The sequence below is a fragment of the Protobothrops mucrosquamatus genome, unplaced genomic scaffold (genome assembly GCF_001527695.2).
Source record: "Protobothrops mucrosquamatus isolate PMUCROS unplaced genomic scaffold, P.Mucros_1.0 scaffold449, whole genome shotgun sequence".
In the NCBI taxonomy this organism is placed as follows: domain Eukaryota; kingdom Metazoa; phylum Chordata; class Lepidosauria; order Squamata; family Viperidae; genus Protobothrops; species Protobothrops mucrosquamatus.
The window spans coordinates 193,767-216,762 of NW_015386772.1; the positions used below are offsets into that span (position 1 = coordinate 193,767).

Consider the following 22,996-nt stretch of genomic DNA (forward strand, 5'->3'; position numbering starts at 1 on the left):
GAAACCTGTGCAATATTCATGTTTCTGTAATGTATAATTCATTATATTATTGCATGAGTTGGAGTATTTCGCTTCTCCTGCAACATTTATTGAAACCTCAACACTGATTATTAAAATCATGCTTGATCTTTCATGAGAAATCCCAAATCTCATAACATATTGGTATCTACAAATAATTTATTGCATAATAGATGTTTTGGTGTCAGATCTGCAAAATTTGATGGACCGTTTATTGTGTTTTATGGGAAAAGCTGAATTTCTTCTAGGACAGTGATGGTGAACCTTTTAGAGACCGAGTGCCCAAAAACTGGCCCCGCCCCACTCCACCCTCTGCCCCGCCCCCACCCCATCCCCACCCCGCCTGCCCACAGGGCCACTCACCGCCTCCAGGGTCCGCTGCAGATCGCCCAGCAGCGCCATGGCAGCCACGCCCTCTGCCCACGCCCCGCAGCATCAACTGTGCGCGATGGGGCATGAGGGCAGAGTCTTGTCTACGCTGCCTGGCTGCCATGACCTTGGCTGCATTGCTCTGTGTGGGCCACACTCTGGGGTGACTCTTCTCTAGGAGGGCTGCTGGTGAGGAGGGGGTCGTGGGGGAGGCGAGGCTGGGGCAATGGTACATGTGCCCACAGAGAGGGCTCCAAGTGCCACCTCTGGCACCCGTGCCATAGGTTTGCCACCACTGTTCTAGGATTGCAACAGGCACAACTTTGCTCTCTTATATTACTGGATACTGGTTCCCATAGTTTCATTAAGCTAATTCCAGAAATGATTAATTAGTTTACTGCTTTTATTGCTAATATACATACATAATATACATACAGTACATCACATAGATATTTTTAGAGATTCCTTTTAAAAATTACATGAAGCAAAGTTTAGAGTTGCCAAGGAAATGATAGTAATGCTTAAAATGTCTAAATCTGCATTTTATCTATGTTGCATTGTATTACATTACAAACAAACCAAATATTTGAGAAAAAGTGCCAGAAATTTGCAAACATGATCATTTCTAGCTTCATAAAATGTGTATCTGAAAGTGAATATTTTAGACATGATTAATAGTTCATACTTAATTAATAGTTTAATTGTGAGCCGCCCAGAATCGTTTGCTAAGATGGGCGTCTATAGAAATCAATCAGTCAAACTAATAAGCCAGCATTTATTATATATGGAGTTGCAGCAGTAAAAAGCTATACTATACTATACATCTTAACCATGTTGCATTTTACTCTCCTTTTTTTTTCAGTGTTGAGGGTGAAGCTCCTGGAAATGAAACTGGCGCATCCCTGGATAGTTCATCTGCTTATCATCAAGGAACTATAACTCACAGTTCAGCTCTAAGTCCAGATCATTATGACCATTCTCCATATGGTCTATATTCTGTCTCCCCTGGACAGCAAAGGCCCCGGAGGCCGAAGCTTCAGCACTCAACCTCCATATTAAGAAAACAAGCAGAAGAAGAAGCTATTAAAAGGTCACGGTCCCTTTCAGAAAGCTATGAACTTTCATCTGACTTGCAGGATAAACAGGTATTTGAGCTGTACTGCTGTATTAATCAAACTAAAAAAAGAAATGTGCTAATTGTCAGGTTTCTTGAGATTTTTTTTTTCATGAGCCTCTAGAATTTAAGCATTTTTGTGTATAGATAGTCCTTGATTTGCAACCACAATTATAACCCGAATATCTGTGGCTAAGCAAGGTGATTGTTAAGTGAGTCGTGCTTTTTGCCCCAGTTGCTAAGCAAATCACTGCAGTTGTTAAATGAATCACATGTTTGTTGAGCAAATCTGGCTTTTCCCGTTCACTTTGCTTATTGGAAGCCAGCTGGGAAGGTTGAAAATGGCAACCATGTGACCTCAAGATGTAACCATCATAAAGTCGTGCTGGTTTCCATTGCCCAAATTCTAATAACGTGACTATAGGGAAGCTGTGATGGTCATATGTCCAAAGATCAGTCATAAGTCACTTTTTTCAGTGCTGTTGTAACTTCAAACAACATCAAGGTATTGTAATAGTTTTGACTTGAAACCTCCCAGTTTACAGCTGGCAGAGTAGCACTAAGAAAGCATCTTTATTCCTGACCCAGGGTATTTTGCCCTCCCTGTCTGGAAGCACCTGCTTTCTCTGGAGTTTGCTGAAAGATGCCATATCATTGCTTTTCCCTCCTCTTCTCTGTTTTCTGAACTTCCTCTCATAACACAGCTAATGACTGTGGTGCAAAAGGAAGACCTGAGTGATTCCAGCTACTTCACCTACCCAGCTGTTCCCTAGCTCCTTGGCGAACATGGTTGCAGAGTAGCTTCCAGGAGGGAAATATTGCTAATAACAAGGAGTTGTTGCACTGCTGGAAAGGAGAGGAGAAAAAGCCAGAATCTCCTTGCTTCCCACTGCTTTTAAAGTCTTTTCAGCAGTATTGCTCATCTCAGGTGGAAAACAGAGGGAAAGCAATAATCACTGTTACTTAGAGCTTTGTATGCTACAGCTGTTAAGTTGTAAGACAATGCTTGCTTTGGGAAAGGAAGGCAGAGGGAAAAACAAAAGTAGTGTCCTATCCCTCAGAAACTGGGCCAGGAAGGGAGCTCCTAACAATAGGAGGGTGAGCCATCATCATCCCTGGTCAAGCCGCAGGAACAAGTATGGGCTTCTGGTATGGGCTCTGCCACAGCACTCTGCCATTTGGAGATGCAGGGAAGAATCAGATACCGTCTCTTCAGCTTCCAAAATATTCCTTACCATTGGTCCAAGGAACTAGCGACACACATATATATAGCACTGGTATATAGCCTTCCTGGTACTATTGCACCGTGGAAAGTGCAAGTTACCCCAAAAGTCTCTTTATACTTCAAGGTCACTATTTTCCATTTGCAACAGCCTTATAAGGGAGAGGCACCATAGGCTGAACTGATTGGGAACCTCAAAAGTTCCTGCTTTCCAAGTAATTATAAGTGGAGAATACCAAATAGCAATTGGTTTTCTTTTTTTTTCTGTAACAGAATGCATTTGATCATTTTTTAGCCTGCATCTCATTAAAAATAATCAGAAAATAAGCTACAGTTGCAGGAATTATAACCTCAAGAAAGAGTGACACATACCAAATTGAAAACAAAACATTTTTTTTCATCAGACAGCTGCCAATATCTGTTTCTTGGCAGAATTGGAAATGATTTTCAGGCGTAGTTGCTTCTTCTTAAGGGGATTACATTCAGGTTTCAGATGATAGGATTCAGATCAGAGGATTTATGTTGTTATTCATGAAATAATGGTGATCTGGTAATTTAAAAAGCAATGCCATATAGGTGGCCAAAGTGAGATGGTAAAAAAAAAAAGATTTCATAGTGAAGCTTTTTATTTAATAAGTTTGTGGGTAATGGCCTATATAATGATTCCCTCCCTTTCTGACTCATGAGACTTTTGTATTATATATGAAAGGGTTTCTCTGTTGCAGTTCTCAGGTTAATGAACTCCTCCTCATACAGCCCTTATGATGATTTGAGTTTGAAACCCATGCTTTAGAGATTACATATTACAAAATACATTTTCTTTTTAGGTTGAAATGCTAGAACGAAAATATGGAGGCCGTCTCATAACTAGACATGCTGCTCGTACTATACAGACTGCTTTCCGCCAGTATCAGATGAACAAAAACTTTGAGCGGCTCAGAAGTTCTATGTCTGAAAATCGTATGTCAAGACGCATTGTACTATCCAATATGAGAATGCAGTTTTCATTTGAAGGACCTGAGAAAGTTCACAGTTCCTACTTTGAGGGGAAGCAAGTTTCTGTTACAAATGATGGATCAAAAATAGGAGCCCTTGTCCAGTCTGGATGTAATGATCTTGCTGAATCGACTAATATGAAATCTCCAGCAGCTTCCACAGACTTTGCTGATGCCATAACAGAATTGGAGGATGCTTTTTCAAGACAAGTAAAATCTCTTGCAGAATCCATTGATGATGCATTAAACTGTCGTAGTTTACACTCTGATGAGGTACAGATACCTGACCAAGTTAGAAGTCGTGAAATAGAAAGAGATAGTTGTGGTCCAACTAAATCAGCAAGCCATAATGTTGATCATAGGAAACTTGATGAAATGACTGCTTCCTATAGTGACGTTACATTATATATTGATGAGGAAGAGTTATCCCCACCGCTTCCCCTTTCTCATCCTGTTGAAAGACCATCGAGCACAGAGTCTGACTTGAGACTTAGATCAATAAACCCTTCTCAAGAATACTGGTCTATGACACATAAAGACCATAAAATAGACACTGACACAAGTTGTAGGAGTACCCCTTCATTGGAATCCCAAGAACAGAGAATGAGGATGGATCATCTTCCTTTGCTAACAATAGAACCACCAAGTGACAGTTCAGTTGATTTAAGTGACCGTTCTGAAAGAGGATCACTGAAGAGGCAAAATGCATATGATCGTGGAATTAGTAGTCAGCAAGGTAGCCCAAAGCACATATCACATGGCCTCCCTAGCAAAGTAATATCTCGAGAAGATCCAGAAACTAGGCATAGACCTAGGCCTATTGATAGCCACTTGGCTATTAATGGTACAGCAAACAGGCAAAGCAAATCTGAATCTGATTATTCTGATGGAGATAATGATAGCATCAACAGCACTTCCAATTCTAACGACACAATAAATTGCAGTTCAGAATCATCTTCTCGAGACAGCTTAAGGGAACAAACTTTGAGCAAGCAAACATACCACAAAGAAACTCGTAATAGTTGGGATTCCCCTGCCTTCAGTAATGATATCATCAGGAAACGTCATTATAGAATTGGACTGAACCTTTTTAATAAGTGAGTACAGTGCTTTTTCCTTTTTTATGAAATGGTATTTACCTGATGCCTTGGGGTTCTTATATATACCAAGAAGTAATTTATCTCTACAGTGATAACTAAAACTGGCTACAATCCCCTTGTTATCTATCTATCTATCTATCTATCTATCTATCTATCTATCTATCTATCTATCTATCTATCTATCTATCTATCTATCATCTATCTATCTCAAACCTGTCTTTTACTTACTTCATTGAAGTAGGTGTGATTTCTGCCTTGGTAACCTTGCATCATTTCTCCTAATTTTATGTGTGCATTTTTCTCAGGTGGTCTTTTTAAACTTTTAAATACTTTGTATTTTCCTTCATATCAATTTCAAAAGAAATTAAATATTGAAGGCATATTTAAAGAACTCAAGTAGACAATGCAAAAATAGAAAATCAATTAAGCAAGAAGTCACATTCTCCATTTTCATCATTTTATCATTCTCATCCACCTGTGATGTTCCATGTGCCATTTAAAAAACAGACAACATTGAAATGGATCATTCATAATAGTAATTAACAGTCATTACAGTTATTTGTGCTGGCCAAAGACTAGGATTAAGACTAGGGATGCCTTCAAAATACAATATGCATTTATAAATAGCTGCAATATTTTTATGTTGTTGTTTACATAGCTAAGACTGTCGTCCTATACAGTTAGAACTTCTGATTACTATTGTCTAAATTATACTACGTGTATAATAAAACTTTCTTCATTTTAATCAACGTTTTCAAAGCAGTTTAATTTAAAATAGTTCTATATTCTTGGAAGGCAATTAAAATAATAGCAAAAACTTTAATATCTATTTTTTAAAAAAATCTATAAAATGTGAAATATTTTATATATTATCGACTTACAACCGCAATTGAACCTGGAATTTTGGTCGTGAGTCATTGTCATTAAACTGGTCACCATGTGACCTGGCTCAATTTTATGACCGTATCCTGGCTTTCAGGCGCTGTCATTAATCAGCCGCACTGGTCCGTTAAGCAGAGTGTATGGTGGCACGAGGTGGGGGAGTCCCTGGGGGGCCTGGCACAAATCTGCTTCAGTCTCCTCTAGGAATGTGGGCTTGATGGTTTGAACCCACGAAAGTCAAGCCAAAATTTCTCCATAAAAACATTGAGCTTCTGAGGTGTGCCCAGCCTGGCTCTTTGTGAAGAAGAAAGAAAAGAAATGTTAAAGGCAGCCAAACGTTTTCTGTTGGAATTGAGGGTGCTCTGTTCAGGAGAGCTATGCTCTTTGCAGAGCCTTTAGAACAGGGGTGCCAAACTCACAATGTCACGTGACGTGTCGCGACATATGACTTTTTTTCCATTGCCGGCAATGGGATGGGCGTGGTTTCGCCATGACGCATCCGGCCTGCGGGGCCAGTAGTTTGACACCCCTGCTTTAGAAAGTGAGGCCAACTCTTTCTTTTTCTTTTCACCTTCACCTCCAAGGTGAAGGTCACCTGGTGTGTGGAATGCAGGGTGGTGAGGGTGGTTGTACTGGCACGTCCCAGGCATTTGGCACTTCATGGGGAAATAGTTGCTTTGCAACCCAGTATACCCTGGGCGTCCCTCAGACGTTTGGAACTTCCCCATAGGCGGATGTTTTCCTGGATGTTCAGCCCTTCATAAGTGGGGGCCTTGGCTGCTTCATACTGCCAATTGGAACTTCCCTGATGTTTCAAGGCACAGACAGGGGGGTGGAATAGGCAGGTCTGGGGGCTGCAACAACTCTGCAACCAGTCATAAGTGCAGGTAGGCTGACAAGCACAGGTTGGGCACAGGTTTTAAATCCCTTCGTTCAGCACCATTGTAATTTCGGTCATTAAATGAATTGTCATTAAGTGAGGACTACTTGTATTAAGCTATTTGTGAATTTTCTTCTTGCTTTTCTTGCCTATTAGTTAATGTGCTCTGCAGTTTAAATAAATCCTAAACTGCTATTAAAAATTCACATTTTTTAACTATCTGATGCAAGTTAACACTGGAATACCTATTGCGATATACATTCATCTCGATGTACTCATTTTAATAATTATATCCCTAAGATTGAATGAGAGTTTTGTCCACTGAGTTATATCCAGTGAAATTACATCTATTCATTTAGACATACTTAATTCACCATACTATGATAAACAAGCATGTTATAGGAACTATACAAATTGTAATTCTTAATCTCCTACAATAATCTGTAGATATAGTACACCCCAAAGGAAATTAGACTTAATGTATAGCCAGAAAATAAACTATTTTACTGTATAACATAAACAAGCTTGGCTAGTGACTTCACATAATTGTTAAGGATTATCTAAGATACTGTATATATGAACTAATTATTCAGTGTGACGTGCCACTACAGCTTTAACATTTGTTTAGCAAACACAGTTGGGACTGTCAACTCAGTCATTAACGTGATCGGTGAGCAAAACTGACTAAGCGTATGATCTTACTTCAGCTTTCTTTGCTTTTATAGACTTTGCAAATGTCATAAAAATGAGGATTGGTCATAAAGTTATTTTTTCATTATCGACATAACTGAATGGTGGCTAAACAAGGTAGTTGCTAAACTATGATTATCTGTAGATATCCAACACTGTATGCTCCAACAGTTCTATACTACTCAACAGGAAAGGCATCTGGTCTAGGGGGAGGGTGTTGTCCAGTTTCATAGTTTGCAAGTCAATTGGCTATGATATTTGATGTGTTCATTATCTTCAGTTAAAATTATTACATAGCTTATTTATAGCAAATCAGAATTTCAGAATATTCAATTTCATTCAAGATTCACAACTTGGTTAAATAAATATTGTTTTGAACAATTCTAATATAAGATTTTCCTTCTCTGTCTCAAAGTCTGTAGATCTTCATGTAATCCCCTGTGCTGATTTATTTTGTTTTGACATCAGTACAAAATCAATCAAAATGTATTATGGTCATCAGTACACGTATTTTGTGGTCTCACAAAAAAAGTTTGTACAGATAAATAAGGAGAACCTTTGAGGAATTATCAGATGTTCTATCACTTGGTGTCTTGACAATGTGAGATTGTTGATGAATATTAGATCCTAAAATAACGTTTCTTCAAAGGAGGGTGGACTTTCATAAACTGTTAGAATTGTTTTGCTCAACTGATATTCAGAAGAAAACATGCTTTTTTGTTAACGACAAGGACAAGGTAATTTTGAAAAAAACTAGACTAGGAATTCTTTGCAATAACTTAGTTTGCTGCTTCATGAGACATTTTAGCTCACTTTTTCCAATTCAGCTTTCTTGTCTAGTTGGTTCCTCATTTTTCCAACTAATGCTGAATAATATATATTCCAGGAATAGGGCAGACAAGTATGAATTCAAAACATGCAGTTTTGGTGAATCACAGTGGAAAGTTTGGACTTCACATATTTATTTATATACCTTACCTTATGAAATACTTTTTTAAAAATTGACTAATCATTTGTATTTTATAGCACCGAGGTCTGGGGGAAAAACAACAATCACTGCTGACTTGCATACTTTTGGTACTCATTAAAATTTGACCCATGTTGCACAAAATTAAAGTGGGATAACCAATTGAGCAGACTGCACCTTCCTCTACAACATGTTACTTGAATATTCCCTCAAAGAAATGATATAGAATGATATAGAAAAGAACAGATACAAAAAAAATCCCCAAAAATGTTCTTTAGAGCATGGGTGTCAAACTTGCAACATCACGTGACGTGTTGCGACATATTGCGATTTTCCCCCATTGCCGGCAATGGGATGGGCACAGTTTTAGCGTGACACATCCGGCCCGCGGGCCGGCAGTTTGACACCCCTGCTTTAGAGGTGTCAAAGATGTAGTACCTGTGTCTTAACTCTTTAAAGTAGCAGTATCTTTTCCAAAATGGTGCAGCTGTTCTTAGAGCATGTGATCTTTGAACAAAATTCAAGTACTTTAAATGATCATCAACACATTCTGCATGTATGTTTCTCCAGATTGTGAAGCACCTTTTCCTCATTATTTCTGAAATACTATACAGATTTTTTAGTAGTCTGGACAATAGATATTTTAAAGACTAAATTAATTAGAATTCACTATAAATTTACTTGTGTTTTGGGATGGGTGGGTTTTTATTTACCTATACATCCTTACAGTTAATATAAAGCATTTTTATTGTTTTTCACTTAATTATTCTTGAATAACATATATTATCCCAATAGCCAAGCTAACAATTTCATTAAAATCTATGACAAATACCCACAGACATCCAGACATCCCTATTTCCTGGCATTTTTTCTTTAATCCTCCCCACCACCACCACCACCACCCCAAATAGAATTTACCAAGTCTGCTTTATAGATTCAGTAAAATGCATTTGTTCTTTTTTTTGTGAACTTCTCAAAAATTTCTTGAATACTTTAGCAGATTTCCAGTAAAGAAAATTACTGATAATAACTCTTTTCTGGTTTGATAGTTATATATCTCCTTTAAACATTGCAGCATCAATCTGCTTCATTTGAAAGTCCAGTACATTTTCTGCATCCTTCTCATTACTTGCCACATTTAACAATAACAATAACAATAATAGAATTGGAAGGGATCTTGGAGGTCTTCTAGTCCAACCCCCTGCTCAGGCAGGAAACCCTATACCATTTCAGACAAATAGTTGTTCAGTCTCTTCTTAAAAACTTCCAGGGTTGGAGCATTCACCCTTCTGGAGGCAGGTTGTTCCACTGGTTAATTGTTCTAACTGTCAGGGAGTTTCTCCTTAGTTCTAGGTTGCTTCTCTCCTTGCTTAGTTTCCATCCGTTGCTTCTTGTCCTGCCTTCAGGTGCTTTGGAGAATAGCTTGACTCCCTCTTTTTTGTGGCAGCCCCTGAGATATTGGAACACTGCTATCATGTCACCCCTAGTCCTGGTTTATATAACACATTCAGATTAATTTTAAACTTATCCAGAATATCTTGTTCTTCTTTCGTTTCTGAAATCTATATTCTAAGCACCCTTTTGCTGTTTAATACAGAAAGTAATATTTTTTCAGAAGTGTTTAAAACCATATTAAACGTTCTGTCTCTAAGGAGAAGGCAACAACTAGTAAATGCAGTATAACTTGTTGTTCTGAAAATTTTAATTTTTCTAAATGAATCGAAAAAAGCAGAAATCCAAAGTATTAAAACATAGTTGAGTTTAATGTCCCTAAAAAAGTATGCATTGATGACTGAGCAAAGATGGGTCCACTTTCACCCTCCCTAACTCCCAATCATTCAACCCATAAGATAATGTAAAACAGCAATTCCTGCAGTTTACTCTTGAGGAGTAGCTGTACAGGGTCATATGGGTTCCCTGAAGATTTTTTCTTACTCCAGGGAGATATTGGTGGCTTGGATTCTGCATCAAGCTATCTTCCCCATCATAATATATAAGCCAAATAAATAAATAAAATTGTTTTATTTATATGTGCCTTACATATTACTCAACAACAGCAATATAAGTAACAATACTTCCTTTTACATTTAAATAATCAAAAATCATAAAAAGGAATAAGGTTTTTTTAGGCAATGGATGGATTCAAGCTACAGATGAATGGAAGGACGGGTTCTTTTTTAAGATAAGGGTGCCAGAATGAGAGGTCTTTTTATAATCATATAAAGAAAGTATGTAAATGTTCCCAAATGTTGAAAAAGTCTGTTTCATTGAGAAAACCCTGGAAACTGAAATTATTATATCATTCCTAGCCTATCAGGCCCATGCCTTTGTAATATGAAACGTTTTAAGCAATTTTTTTGCTCAAAGAGATATCTGAATTACGATTCAGCAAAATGTCATCATTTCAGTGCCTTCATCAGTGACCAGGATTGTGAAATGATAACCAGAAAGAAAGGAGCTTGAGGGTTGACACAGTTATGCAATTGTTAGATTAACACATATAATGTGTTATTGCATTTCTTATTCTTTGCAATTCAGCATAGCTGGGCTTCCTTGGAAAAATAGTTATTTAAAAAATCACTTTAAAAATAAGGAACAAAAAGCAAGAGGCAAACAGTAATATTGTATCAATGAGATAAAGAGCAAATAAAAAGAGAATTATAATCAATATATTGAATATATTAAACAGTTGATAACCATGATAGCCTTTAAACATGCATCTCACCAAGTGCAAAACACTATTTACTGTGCAATGCTTTGTGCAATCGGTTGTGTCAGTTTATCTAACATTAAATATTACAGTAACTCATGATTACAAATCTCTGAAACAGATTTTTACCAGTTCCATGTACCAGGGTGTCAATCTTCCTATTTGATTATAGTAAGAAGGGGATGGTGATTATCCTCTTTGGTTTCTTTGCCCATGCAGATCTTGATAGAACTTAAACACTTTAAAGAAGGATTACATTTTAACACCATCTTCCCTATCTTAGGCCCTCTCCAAAACTGTGAATTTGTATTCCAATTTTTTTAGCAATGGCATTCTGATAAAACAGTTTAGGGATCTGGAATTTACACATCTGGAGATCATCCATAGCTTCAGATAGCTGTTTACAGTGCTGGTTATAATGGCTAAGTATTAATTCTAGTACTAGAACTAATGTGTCTTCCAATATCATTGCTGGGATAGAGGAGTTATAGTCACATTCTGCTTGTGGTTGTCTGTATTATAGTAATAACATACCAGGTTGGTACTGTAGTTACCAGTTTATGTATTATTGTTTGCATTGAAAAGTCTAATCCAGATAGATCCTTCTGCAACTTTTTACATGACTCAAATTTTCCTCCCAAATTATCTGAAGCCTGGAGAAAATATTGATGAGATTTAAGCAATCTTTCCTAGAAATCACTTGGGCAAGAAAACTCACACAGTCTTATACAAGTGTGTCATAACCTGCTACAAGATTTTGGCTTTTTTGTTCAAGTCTTTGTGAGAATTGATGATTTTTATAAAATTTTAGCAATTTAAAAAACTATGTTATTAGAACTATTTAATTTTAGGGAGTTCTAAATACCATTATGGTTGAAATATTACTATCTGCACAATGTTGATTACTAGTACTATGACTTTATCAATTTTTATTTAACATCCCCCCATCCCAAAAAGAAAAGGGGGGGAGAGACTGAACTGATGTTGGACCGAGCTATATATTGCTTCAATAAAGTGGTATCTTCAGCTGAGTAAGATTTAATAATAATAATGCATGGACTACATTTTCAACTGAGAAGCAGACTGTTTTCCCTCGTTTCATCCAGTGGTGGGATTCAAATATGTGAACAACCGGTTCTCTGTGTGGATGCCGCTTCCGGAAGTCCATTCTGGGCCTGGGCAACAAAAAAATAGCTACCGGTTCTGCTGAAGTGGTGTGAACTGGCTGAATCCCACCACTGGTTTCATCTATAAACCTTGCTTATTCCAGATTTTGAACATCTCTGCATTTCAGGATGTAAAAAAAAAAAGTCTTGTTTTGTCAAGTGGAGGAAAGTGTAATACAGTCTACCTACATACCTGCCATTCTGTTTTAAAAGATGTACAAATAGTCTTCGGGCCTTTTCTCTTTCTTCTGTGTGATTATCATTGAACATCTGACACCCCCAGAGGACTGCTGAGAAACTATTATTTTAAATATCTCACAGTGCCATGGAACTATAATACTTCAAACCCTCTATTAAGTTTAGATTCCCAGCTGCTCACTGCTGCTGCTAACCGGCACAGCTCATGGACACTGGAGGGGGCTCAGCAAATGGCTCTTTGCTGAGGTTCCCTACCATTTTATAAGCTACCCTTATTATTTGCAACTCAGTGGTCAGAAAAAATGGGAATCACAGAACATCTCATTATTCTCATCAGAAACTTGTATAGAGGTCAGACAGTCACAGTACAACCAGAACATGGTGAAAAAGACTGACTTCATTTTGGCAAAGAAGATAAAACTGTATACTCAGTAAGATGATGACATTGCCTTGATTACTGAAAATGCAAAGATTCTGCAAGCCCTAGTAATAAAAACAAGGCAAAGAGTGAAAAATGGATCTAAAATTAAATATATAGATGAACAAATTAATGACAAGATTAACCAGCCTTAGAAGTAAAAATGAAGATATTGAACTGGTGGAAAAATTCTGCCTTTTAGGATCGACCATTGACCATCAATAGTAAAAGAACAACCAATCAAGAAATACAGTGCAGACTAACACTTGGTAGAACAGCCATGAAAACCTTGAAAAAGATATTCAAATGCATGATGTACCTTTATAAATATCAGAATTGTGTAGGCCATGGTATTCCCTGTGACAGTGTTATGGAAGTGAAAGTTGAAAACGCAAGATTGGAAGAATATTGACACTTTTGATCTTTGGCGTTGGAGAAGGATCCTGAGAATACCATATTTAGACAAGAAAACAAACCAATGGATCATAAATGATTCAACAAGAATTCTTACAGAAATGACCAGGTGCAAGGGACTAGCTCTCTGAAGAAGGTTCTAATGATGGGAAAGTTGAAGGAAAGAGAAGAAGAGGATGACCAACAGTGAAGTGAAGAGACTCAGTTACAATAGATGTGCCTTTGGAAGACCTGAAGGATCTAGTTAGGGACAGATCATAATGGAGGAATGATCACACTGTCAATATGATCCCTAAGAGTCTACAATATCTTAATGGCACATGATCAATATTATTTGCAGCATTAGATAAAGGTAATAATTCCTTGTCATGCTCTATTCCTGGTAACATATTGACTGCACAAAATGGAAGTGATTTGCTGTGGTACTTCCACCCCATCCCCTGTTCCATCCTTGTTTAACTTTTTAGACTAGCCAAGATTGACTAGGTCAGGGCTATCACACTGCCAGCCCACAGGCCGGATGCGTCACGAGGAAACTGCGCCCACCCCATTGCCAGCAATGGGGAAAAAGCTCCAATACATCGTGCGATGTCACGTGATGTCGCGAGTTTGACATGTCTGGACTAGGTGGTACCACCTGCTGTGACCTAGCAGTAGATAAAAGGTCTTATTTTTTCACTTAAAGCTTTTAGTTTTAGGTGGGGGAACAGCATTATAGTCTTTAGATCCTGTGTTGGTCAGTTATGGCAAGGTTAGCAGATCATGTTCTGTCTGTGTCTCTTTAAAATAGAATGGATAATAAATCATATGAATGATAATCTGTCACAATCTGCATATTTTCATTTCATAAGTCAAAAGTGTTTTTCGTCTCATAAATGTTGATGTGAATTATATTGCTTCTTTATTTCATTTGAAATTGGACCAGGCTATCTTCATCACATAGCATAATATACAATATTATTTGCATAAGTCTGTCAAGAACTACTACTTAGGTGGTTTTGCACATAAACTGTTTTTCTATAATACATTATTTTCAAAGTGTATAACACTGTGAAAAAAATCTTTGCTTTCCGTTACAGATGTAGCTATCCTTTTTATCTTCTTTCATGTGTCTCATTTACATAACTAAAACTTTTACCCAGCAAACTACTATGGCTGTGGATCTTCTCCCTTTTCTTGTAGCAATTAATTGATTTTCTGTTCAAATGCATTTAATCACTATTTTGAAAGACTAACATTGTGCTAATAAATATAATCTTTGATTTTTGTCTGTTCCCTTCTATTTTTCTGGGAAAGTTCAGTATTTCTTCCATATTCCTTATCTTTTATTCACATGCTACTTTGTAACATTTGTTAAACTTGTGGTGTTTGGAAAAGATAAACTTTCTAAAAATAGTGTTATAAAATACTGATACGTTTAACTATTTGTAGACTACCCCAAATTTTGAAACCTTAGAGCATTTCAATCAAATGTTTTACACTTAGACATTGAAAAAGAATGTTATAAAATATATATTTTAAAATGATATAACTAATTGTGTTATCAGTGATACTGATCATAGTAATAACATCTCACCAATCAGATATTGTAAGAAGAGACCTATATTAGTTTATAATAGCCAAAACTCAGAAGGAGTCTGGTGGCAGTGTTTCCAACTAATACATTTTATTAAAAACTAGCTGCACCCGGCCACGCGTTGCTGTGGCTCAGTCTGGTTAAATGGAAAAGCATGTTTTTACCTGTCACAAGTGTGACATCTATATAATAGTAGGTATATAAAAACAGGTGCGTATTCGAATGCAACATTGTGTCAAAATTTCAAAGCAATCGGTGAAGAACGTTCGGAGATTTAAGATTTTGAACAAACGAACATTTACATTTTTATTTATATAGATTAGCTTTCATAAGCTGCAGCTCACCAGCTAAAATCCTTTTTTGCCCAATTCACAGCTACTATTAAATATATTTCTTTATAAAAGTAAGAAATTCATGCAGCAAGTCATTTATGATTAGATGATTCATAATCATATTGAACATGAAGATTGAACATTCTTCCATTTTATTTAAGATATCTAGTTTTAAGCAAGGAAAAATGAGCACTTAGCTGCTATTTGAATTCCTTTGTTTCAGTTCCTAAGATACATTCTAATTAGATGCAGAAGTGGGTTTTTTTGTATTGCTGCATAATACAGTGTCATGTTTCCACTTTTTGAATTTACATTGTACACATATACTGTGTGATAATAATAAGCATAATTCATGGTATATAATGGAATAATCTCCTTCTGCAGTCTCTTGTGATGACTAATATACAGACTAATCAAAACCAAAGTCAGTCGTTTCTTCAAGGGCAAATCCCTGCCAGAACCTTTTGCTGTCTGTTTTCTCCTTGGGACACTGTTTTTCCATTCCTTCTGATGATGGATTTTGGTATACTAGTAAAAATTATCCTATTCTAAAAATAATATCGCAAAACATAATAGGATCGTACTGATAGAAGAAATCTGAGTTCAAATCAGCTGAATATGAATCTCCCTTTGGATAATTCTTCATGTTCACGGTCTCTAACATAAAGGGTATTTCTATATCCACAAGGGTGTTAAAAGAGAAAATAGAGGTAAAACTGAATTGGATCTAGAGCTCTGTATAAATGATGATCATATTATTGTCAAGATGTGTAAGCTTTTGTTAAAAATTGAAATAGAAGACAAACAAGTTAAAGATTGTATATAAAATAGACGAAAATATTTCAAATATAATACAAAGTTGATCTAATGGAATATAATACATGAAGAAAAGTGTTGAAATTTACATTGAGTTATAATTTTGAAGATAATTTTTATAAAATGATACATTGTCGATACATGACATCGGATAAAATGTCAAAAATATGTAAGGGAATTTAAAATATTTGTTGGAAATGTACTCAGACTTGAGGCAACTGAGGTGATTATTTTCATCTTTGGTGCACGTGTCACAAAGCTAGAAAATATTGGGACCAAGTATGTATTTTGATGTGGAAAATTTTAACAGTTAATATACAATTGAAATCAAGGGCCTTTCTGTTGGGCTTAATGGACCTACAAATGGAAACATCTTACAGAACTTTGTTTTTATATATTATAACAACAGCAAGACATTTATATGGTCAAAGATGGAAGACTTACAAATACCTACAATGGATGAATGAATGGTGAAACTGGTAGAATTGGAGGAGATGGTGAAACTGACAGCTTGATGAAAGAGAAGACTTTGACAATTTTTATTTCTACTTGAAAACCATTTTTGAATTTTTGTCAGAAGCTGAAAGGAATGAAAAGTTGATTTGGGGATTTGATCAGTAGACTTATGTGGGATTATAGAAACAATGTAGATGAATGTTAGTGTTTGAGTTACATGTCTTTTTTAACCTACATTGGTACTAAAGAAAGTCAGAAGTCATTTTTCTTTCCTTTCTGTCTTGCACTTTCACCCTTTTACTTTTCTGAGCTTTTTCTTTTTTCAGATTTTTGTTTGTTTGTTTATTTCAACTTTGTATTTTTTTTTAATTAATAAAGATATATAGATAGGAAAACGTTTAAAAGAAAAAGGTTTATTTTGTGGTAAAAATATTATACAAAAGTTTTTCTTGTTCTTTATTGTTGTAATTGTTGCTTATGTACAAAACAGATTTTTTATTTAATTACTCATGTTAATTAAATATTGATGTACAGATGAGATATAAACGATTAGAATTAATGATTTTTATATATTTAGGGGATATGAATTTCTCAGAATTTTGCAAATTTACATGAGACACAGCTTGCTTTTATGATATAATGTTGATTGTTGAAGTTATTATGATAATTTCAAGGTGAAGCATGCCTTTAATGTATCATACCAGATAATTGATAACACAGATACCCTTTAAAGCCTACTATGCGCTTTTCAGACAAATTGAAATCCCAATGGAAGAATTATTTTGGCTAGAATATTCATTTGACTTTAGTTGTCTAGTTTCCAAATATATAGAAAAAATGCAGAAAACTTCAAGCTTAAAACAATTTTGAAAACTTAATGTATTCAGTATTCAAAAGAGTTTTCACATTGTATGAGTGGGCTTGCACAATATAAGAGATAATTATCACCTTTCCTTTGACTATTGCAAAGATCCATGAGGTTGGCAGAGCTATATGGCTATGTAAGTTGAAGTTGTTGCATTTGTTTATGTATAAGATGAGTGAGATGTTCTGATTTACAGTAAAAGCTGTATGTGGATAATGAATGCTGAGTTCTGTTTAGTTTTTTGCCTCCACCCAATCTCTGCATTTCTTCAGCTTAGCTCAAATAAAAAGCAAAAAAAATCTTTCAATTACAGGTTTAAACAGAAATGTTTGGATTATAAGCCTTTTGGGATAACCCAGAGCCTGCAAAACAGGGAATCTTGTATTTGTGTTTTTTTCCTTTAGAAAACCAGAAAAAGGAATCCAGTACCTGATCGACAGAGGCTTTGTGCCAGATACGCCTGTTGGAGTTGCCCATTTCCTGTTACAGAGAAAAGGTCTCAGCAGACAAATGATTGGAGAGTTCCTGGGAAATCGACAAAAGCAGTTTAACAGGGATGTTTTAGAGTAAGTAACATATATAAAACTTTTGTTACACAGTTAAGTATGTGCTACATTAAAAGAAAAAAAGGTGATGCTGAGTGTCTTTTGTTTAAGTCAAAAGTAATTTTTCTTCTGTATAAATCTCTAAATCAGAGGTCCCCAATCTTTTGAGCACCAGGGACCGGTTCCATGGAGAGCATTTTTTTGCGGATCAGAGGGGACGTGGTTTCATGTACTGCCCCGCTTGGGCGGGGCGACGCTAGCGCCGGCAGGATGCTGGGGTGGGCCACGCTAGCCCGGTGGCCAAGCGGCCGTGGCCTGGTAGTGGGCCGTGGCCCACAGGTTGGAGACCCCGCTGTAAATCACTTAGACAGTGAGATTGGCAGTTTATAAATGTATAGAAATTTTATTAATAAAATAAATAAAATCAAGGTGAAGAAATTGTTCCATTTACTATTACATCCATGCATGCCGCTCAGCAGGACTAATGCAGATAAAGGTATAGAAAGGATTTGTTTTTTTGTTGTTTTGTTCTTTATGATTATTTTTTACAAATTTTATTAGTTTATTGAAATATGAAATACAAAGAAAAATGAAAATAATGGGAAAGTAGGGGAGGAAAAGGAGAAGAGGAAGAAATGTAGGGTAAAAGAGGAAAGAAAAAGAAAAGCATTGATTTCCAACTCTTTTTAGCACCATAGAATAAGGTAATAACATGCAACCTCAACTTTTATTTTCACATAGTAATATATACTAGCCATTTCTATAACAACAAACCTGTCTAATCCGCAAAACCCAAATTAAAGTTTCATTATTTTTCTGCCTCAAGCACAAAATACAGAAGTGATTTCCAACTAAAAATAAAGTTAGTTGTATTTTTTTTCTTTAATTAAAGCATCTCTGCTAACTTCATCAGCCTTTGAGCCAAATTTATGATTATTTAAAATAGATAGGCACAAGTTCATTCAGTTGCAAATGGTGCATTTGTTGTTTTTTAAAGCAACGTATGGTTATTCTTTATAAAAATGATTGATGTCAAGGTTCTGACTAATGAAACACTTCAAAGAACTTTCAGGCATTGTTTAACCTAAAAAGCCTTTATTATTGTGTAACAGAGTGTCAGCACGGCATGGAGGATGCCAAGATCTGAATTTCCCTTTCTTTGCACATAACATTCCAGGCATTTCCCCTCCCCTATTTTGGGGTCATGATTCACATCTTCCAATTAACCTGGAGGGCAAAGATTCACTTCCGTTCCCTTCCCGCGTGCTTTTCCCTCCTCTCCCATTCTCATCTGAATTAACTCTAAAAATACCAGACAGCTCTGCATATTTTGTCAAAGCAAGAATATTCAATATTAGCAGCGTTGACAATTATATAAGTCAACAGTGCCTTGTCTAATGATTGGAGCTAATCAATGATATTTGCTGCCAGTCTCAAAATGCTAACAGTGCCATGAATCAGACAGTCCTCCCTCCTGTTGATCAGTGGGAAAGTGCAAAGAACATTCGGTCAGTGCCCTTTTCCAAGGAGCTCCTGATCTGTAACAACATTAAAGTGCGAGTACACATGCCATTCTAACATACATCCCCTCCACCTTTCAATAAATATATTCATTAAATTATTCATTTACCAGGTTGTTAAAAAAAACCTGAGTGGTGTGTTTAAGAGAAGATTAATTGGCTGCAAAGCAATTCTTCTGGCATGAAGGAGTGCCTCAGAAACAGCAAAAATTAAATTATATCATGCCAGCCCTTTTGCAACCAGATGTTTTTCCAGGAGCTGCAATCTGTTATGGAAATGGAATAGGAGAAGCTGCATTCTAAACAATGATTGTAGATAAGCACCAGATTTTAAGACATTTAAAACCTATTCCTTGTTGAGAATAGATAATACTGATTCCTTGAACCTGGCTGAGGAATTCTGGGAGTTGAAGTCCAAAAGTCATAAAAGGGCCAAGTTTGAAGACCCGTGATATAAAGTAAGAATCCCCATCAGTGGAAAAACACCTACAAGTTTTGTGGAATTACAGTGATTCAAAGGAAAGAACCAGCTTTGCCTTAGTTTCAAATACATTAACACAAAGCCAGAAATAGATTAACTTCACAAGAACAGACAAGTCCAGTAGGACTGAAAGAGTATGCCAAATACTTAATGAAGCATCACTGTGGAAAATAAAAGTTCATTTGGTGTTGAAGGGATATGAGCAGGCAATATGTCGTTTCTTGTGCTTTTTTGTGTAACTACTGAGCCTCTTCATTGTCATCTGAAAACTTAGAAGTATACAATATAGTAGTTTGCCTCCATGAGATGATTTTCTGGACTATGAAGCTAAGAATAGTCAAATATAATTGATTCACTGATCGGAGACCACTAATAAACACTATGGTAGGGTAAACTGGAAAATCTAAAACCATTCCAGATGACAGTGATGAACTCACTTGCATACTTTTGCCAAGAATGATGCATGGAAGCGTCTCTAGTCATCTGAGCTGAATTAAGTAGACTAGCTTCTTATGCAGTAATTGGGGAACATAATTTATATTATATGCAAGTCCCTTGTGAGCTCTTCCTGGACTGATATGTCCTATTTGTTTCATATTCATATTCATCTGAAGCAAACCGTACTTAAAAAAATATCTTCCCTGCTCTTTAATCTTTCCTGAAAAAAATTTACATTTCAGTTCAGTTCTATTCCAAAGCTCTATATTTATAACTGTAGCCTGTAGTTTCAAATGCTGCTGGAGAAACTTATTTAAAACTATCAAATGAAATATTTTGTATAGGAATTGGACTACCTAAAAATACTGATATCTTTTTATATTCTGCATAAAATTAGGAAAGTTATTTCTTATGCCACTTCTTTATAGTTTCTCTAGTTATTCAAACTTTTATGGATTAAACATTGATTACTTTATTCTTCTTTTAAGCCATGCAGTAGAGATTGAGTTACTTAAAGCAGCACTGGAATTCAGCCAAAACATGAAATTAAATATGCCATCACAACCTGCACTTAAATCAATCAGTATTAATTAGCTTATATTTTAGCATGTTACTTTGTGCTATGGACTTTATATAGGGCAAGAAAGCAGAAAAATATTCACATGCTATAGTGGTTCATATTTTCTTCTTTCATGTAAATGTCAGAATTTTTTTAAAAAAACAAAATTAATTAGATATTAAATGCCACTCAAAATGCTAAGTTTCATTGCAGTATGATAGCTACACCCTAGCTTAGTTTTCATTTAACCATCTATTTATTTTATGTATTGCTACCAGGTTGTGGGGGAAAATTTCCAATGAGTAAAGTGCAAAATAGTAAATCAGAAATAGATTAAAAATTAGTTTGATATTCAGGCATTCCATTAATTATTTAATGGCTGACCTCCCACCATGCTAAGGATATAATCAAGATAAATTCAATCCAGACAGTGTCTTTAATGGCATGTTCTGGATGGAGAAGCAGGTTTTCACCTTTCCTTCAAAAACTGGTTCCCATTTGCCTTATCGTGGTTGTGGGTTCATACAAATTACAGCATTTTAGGAAAATCCCATGTCAAAAGAAAATGAACCCAGAGAGACCTTAGAAACCAACAATACATTGAATAAGGGTAAACATTACTTATCAGGGAAAAACTGGGCCTCGTGAATGCAGGCTGATTTAGACTCAAACCCTGCAGGAACAATGGTATCCTCATGCAGAGAATCAAAAGATTTGCACATTTAAAACTGCAGGATTTATAAGAAAAAATTAACTGAGGAGTATTGATCTATTCAGAAGACACTATTGGTTCTGAATAGACTTGCATTCTGAACTGCGTTAGATATGTGCCAATTTTATTGTAAGTAAATCTTTTTATATAAGGCTTTCTGTCTGAGACAAAGCCAATGTTAGAAATATTCATAAATAATCAGACCCACTCTCTTGAATCAGCTGACTATTTAAATATTTATCTAAATATTTAACTATTTAAATTTTGTCCAGATTTGGAATTTGACTCATCCCTTTTAGACTAGAGCTTTGATTACTTATGTAACTATGTCTGCTCTGCTTATCCAGTGGCTGAAATAGGACAGTACAGTTCCTACAAGAATCATTGGGAAATATGTGGTATACAAGTTTTAAACATTGTTATTATAATTGCTTACCTTTTTGTTTAAATTTAGAACAAAAACCTAATAACAGTCAATCCAGAGGAATATCAGTGACATCAGCTCATGTCAGAGAAGTCTCTGAATTTGTTGCTGACATGTTATGTGACAAAATATAATGGCAATATAAATAACAATTCCTTATGTGACCAATAAACTACTCTACTCTACTCTACTCTACTCTACTCTACTCTACTCTACTCTACTCTACTCTACTCTATCCCATCCCATCCCATCCCATCCCATCCTATCCTATCCTATCCTATCCTATAAACCAGTTAAATGTATAAAAAGAAAACCAGTTAGGATAAACCAAGATAAATCAATGTTTTCTTTACTTTAGCTGTGTTGTTGATGAGATGGACTTCTCAGCTATGGAACTGGATGAAGCTCTCAGGAAATTTCAAGCTCATATCCGTGTCCAAGGAGAAGCTCAGAAAGTAGAACGACTCATTGAAGCTTTTAGGTATGACACAGCAAGTTACAGCAACTGATTGAAAATGTATAACTCCAGGAATAGTGTGGTTGAATATAGTTACTTTTTAAAAAAATTGCAAAGTGATTGTTCAGATGATCTGTTAAGATAAAATTATGTATATAATTATGTATGTATATAGATTGTAATTTCTGGTAGCTTAATTTGGTTGTTCTTTTGTCATTTATTTTAAACAGAAGCAACAGAATGGTACTATTTTATTTTAAACCTTTAAAAAGAAGTTAAATATATAGTCTCGAATTAACATGCATTGACTTATACAGTTACTATAATAACCTTGAATTAAGCAGTTCAGCTTAGCGGAGCAAAGATATTCGCTCATTAAAACCTATTCAAATTTTCTTTTTCCTGGTGGAGATGTGACAAGAAATGTAAAAGTCATCGAGTGTTCCTAAAATAAAGATATATATACCCTCGGGCATTGATTTATAGTTGTTAAATCAGTGGCATCATTAAACAGAGAAAGGAAAATGCTTCTATGACCACTAAAACCAGTTTGCAATCCTGTGGCTATGGTATATAATAGGTATGCTGTGTTATATGAATAGTTACACTTTTTGATGACTCACTTAGCCTCTGTAAGTTTGCTCTGAAGCAAGGATATTTTACAAGCAACAT

The 22,996-nt window shown here is 35.8% G+C and overlaps 1 protein-coding gene across 1 annotated transcript in view; it reads left to right on the forward strand.

Moving 5' to 3' along the window:
• Window positions 1-1,256: 1,256 nt before the first annotated feature.
• Window positions 1,257-22,996, forward strand: part of IQSEC1 (IQ motif and Sec7 domain 1) — a 45,322-nt gene continuing 23,582 nt past the window's right edge. The window contains exons 1-4 of the mRNA XM_015816421.1: window positions 1,257-1,532; window positions 3,551-4,815; window positions 17,593-17,754; window positions 22,226-22,348. Coding sequence (XP_015671907.1) covers window positions 3,557-4,815; window positions 17,593-17,754; window positions 22,226-22,348 — 1,544 coding nt within the window. The 5' untranslated portion in view covers window positions 1,257-1,532; window positions 3,551-3,556. The remainder of the gene's footprint in view (window positions 1,533-3,550; window positions 4,816-17,592; window positions 17,755-22,225; window positions 22,349-22,996) is intronic.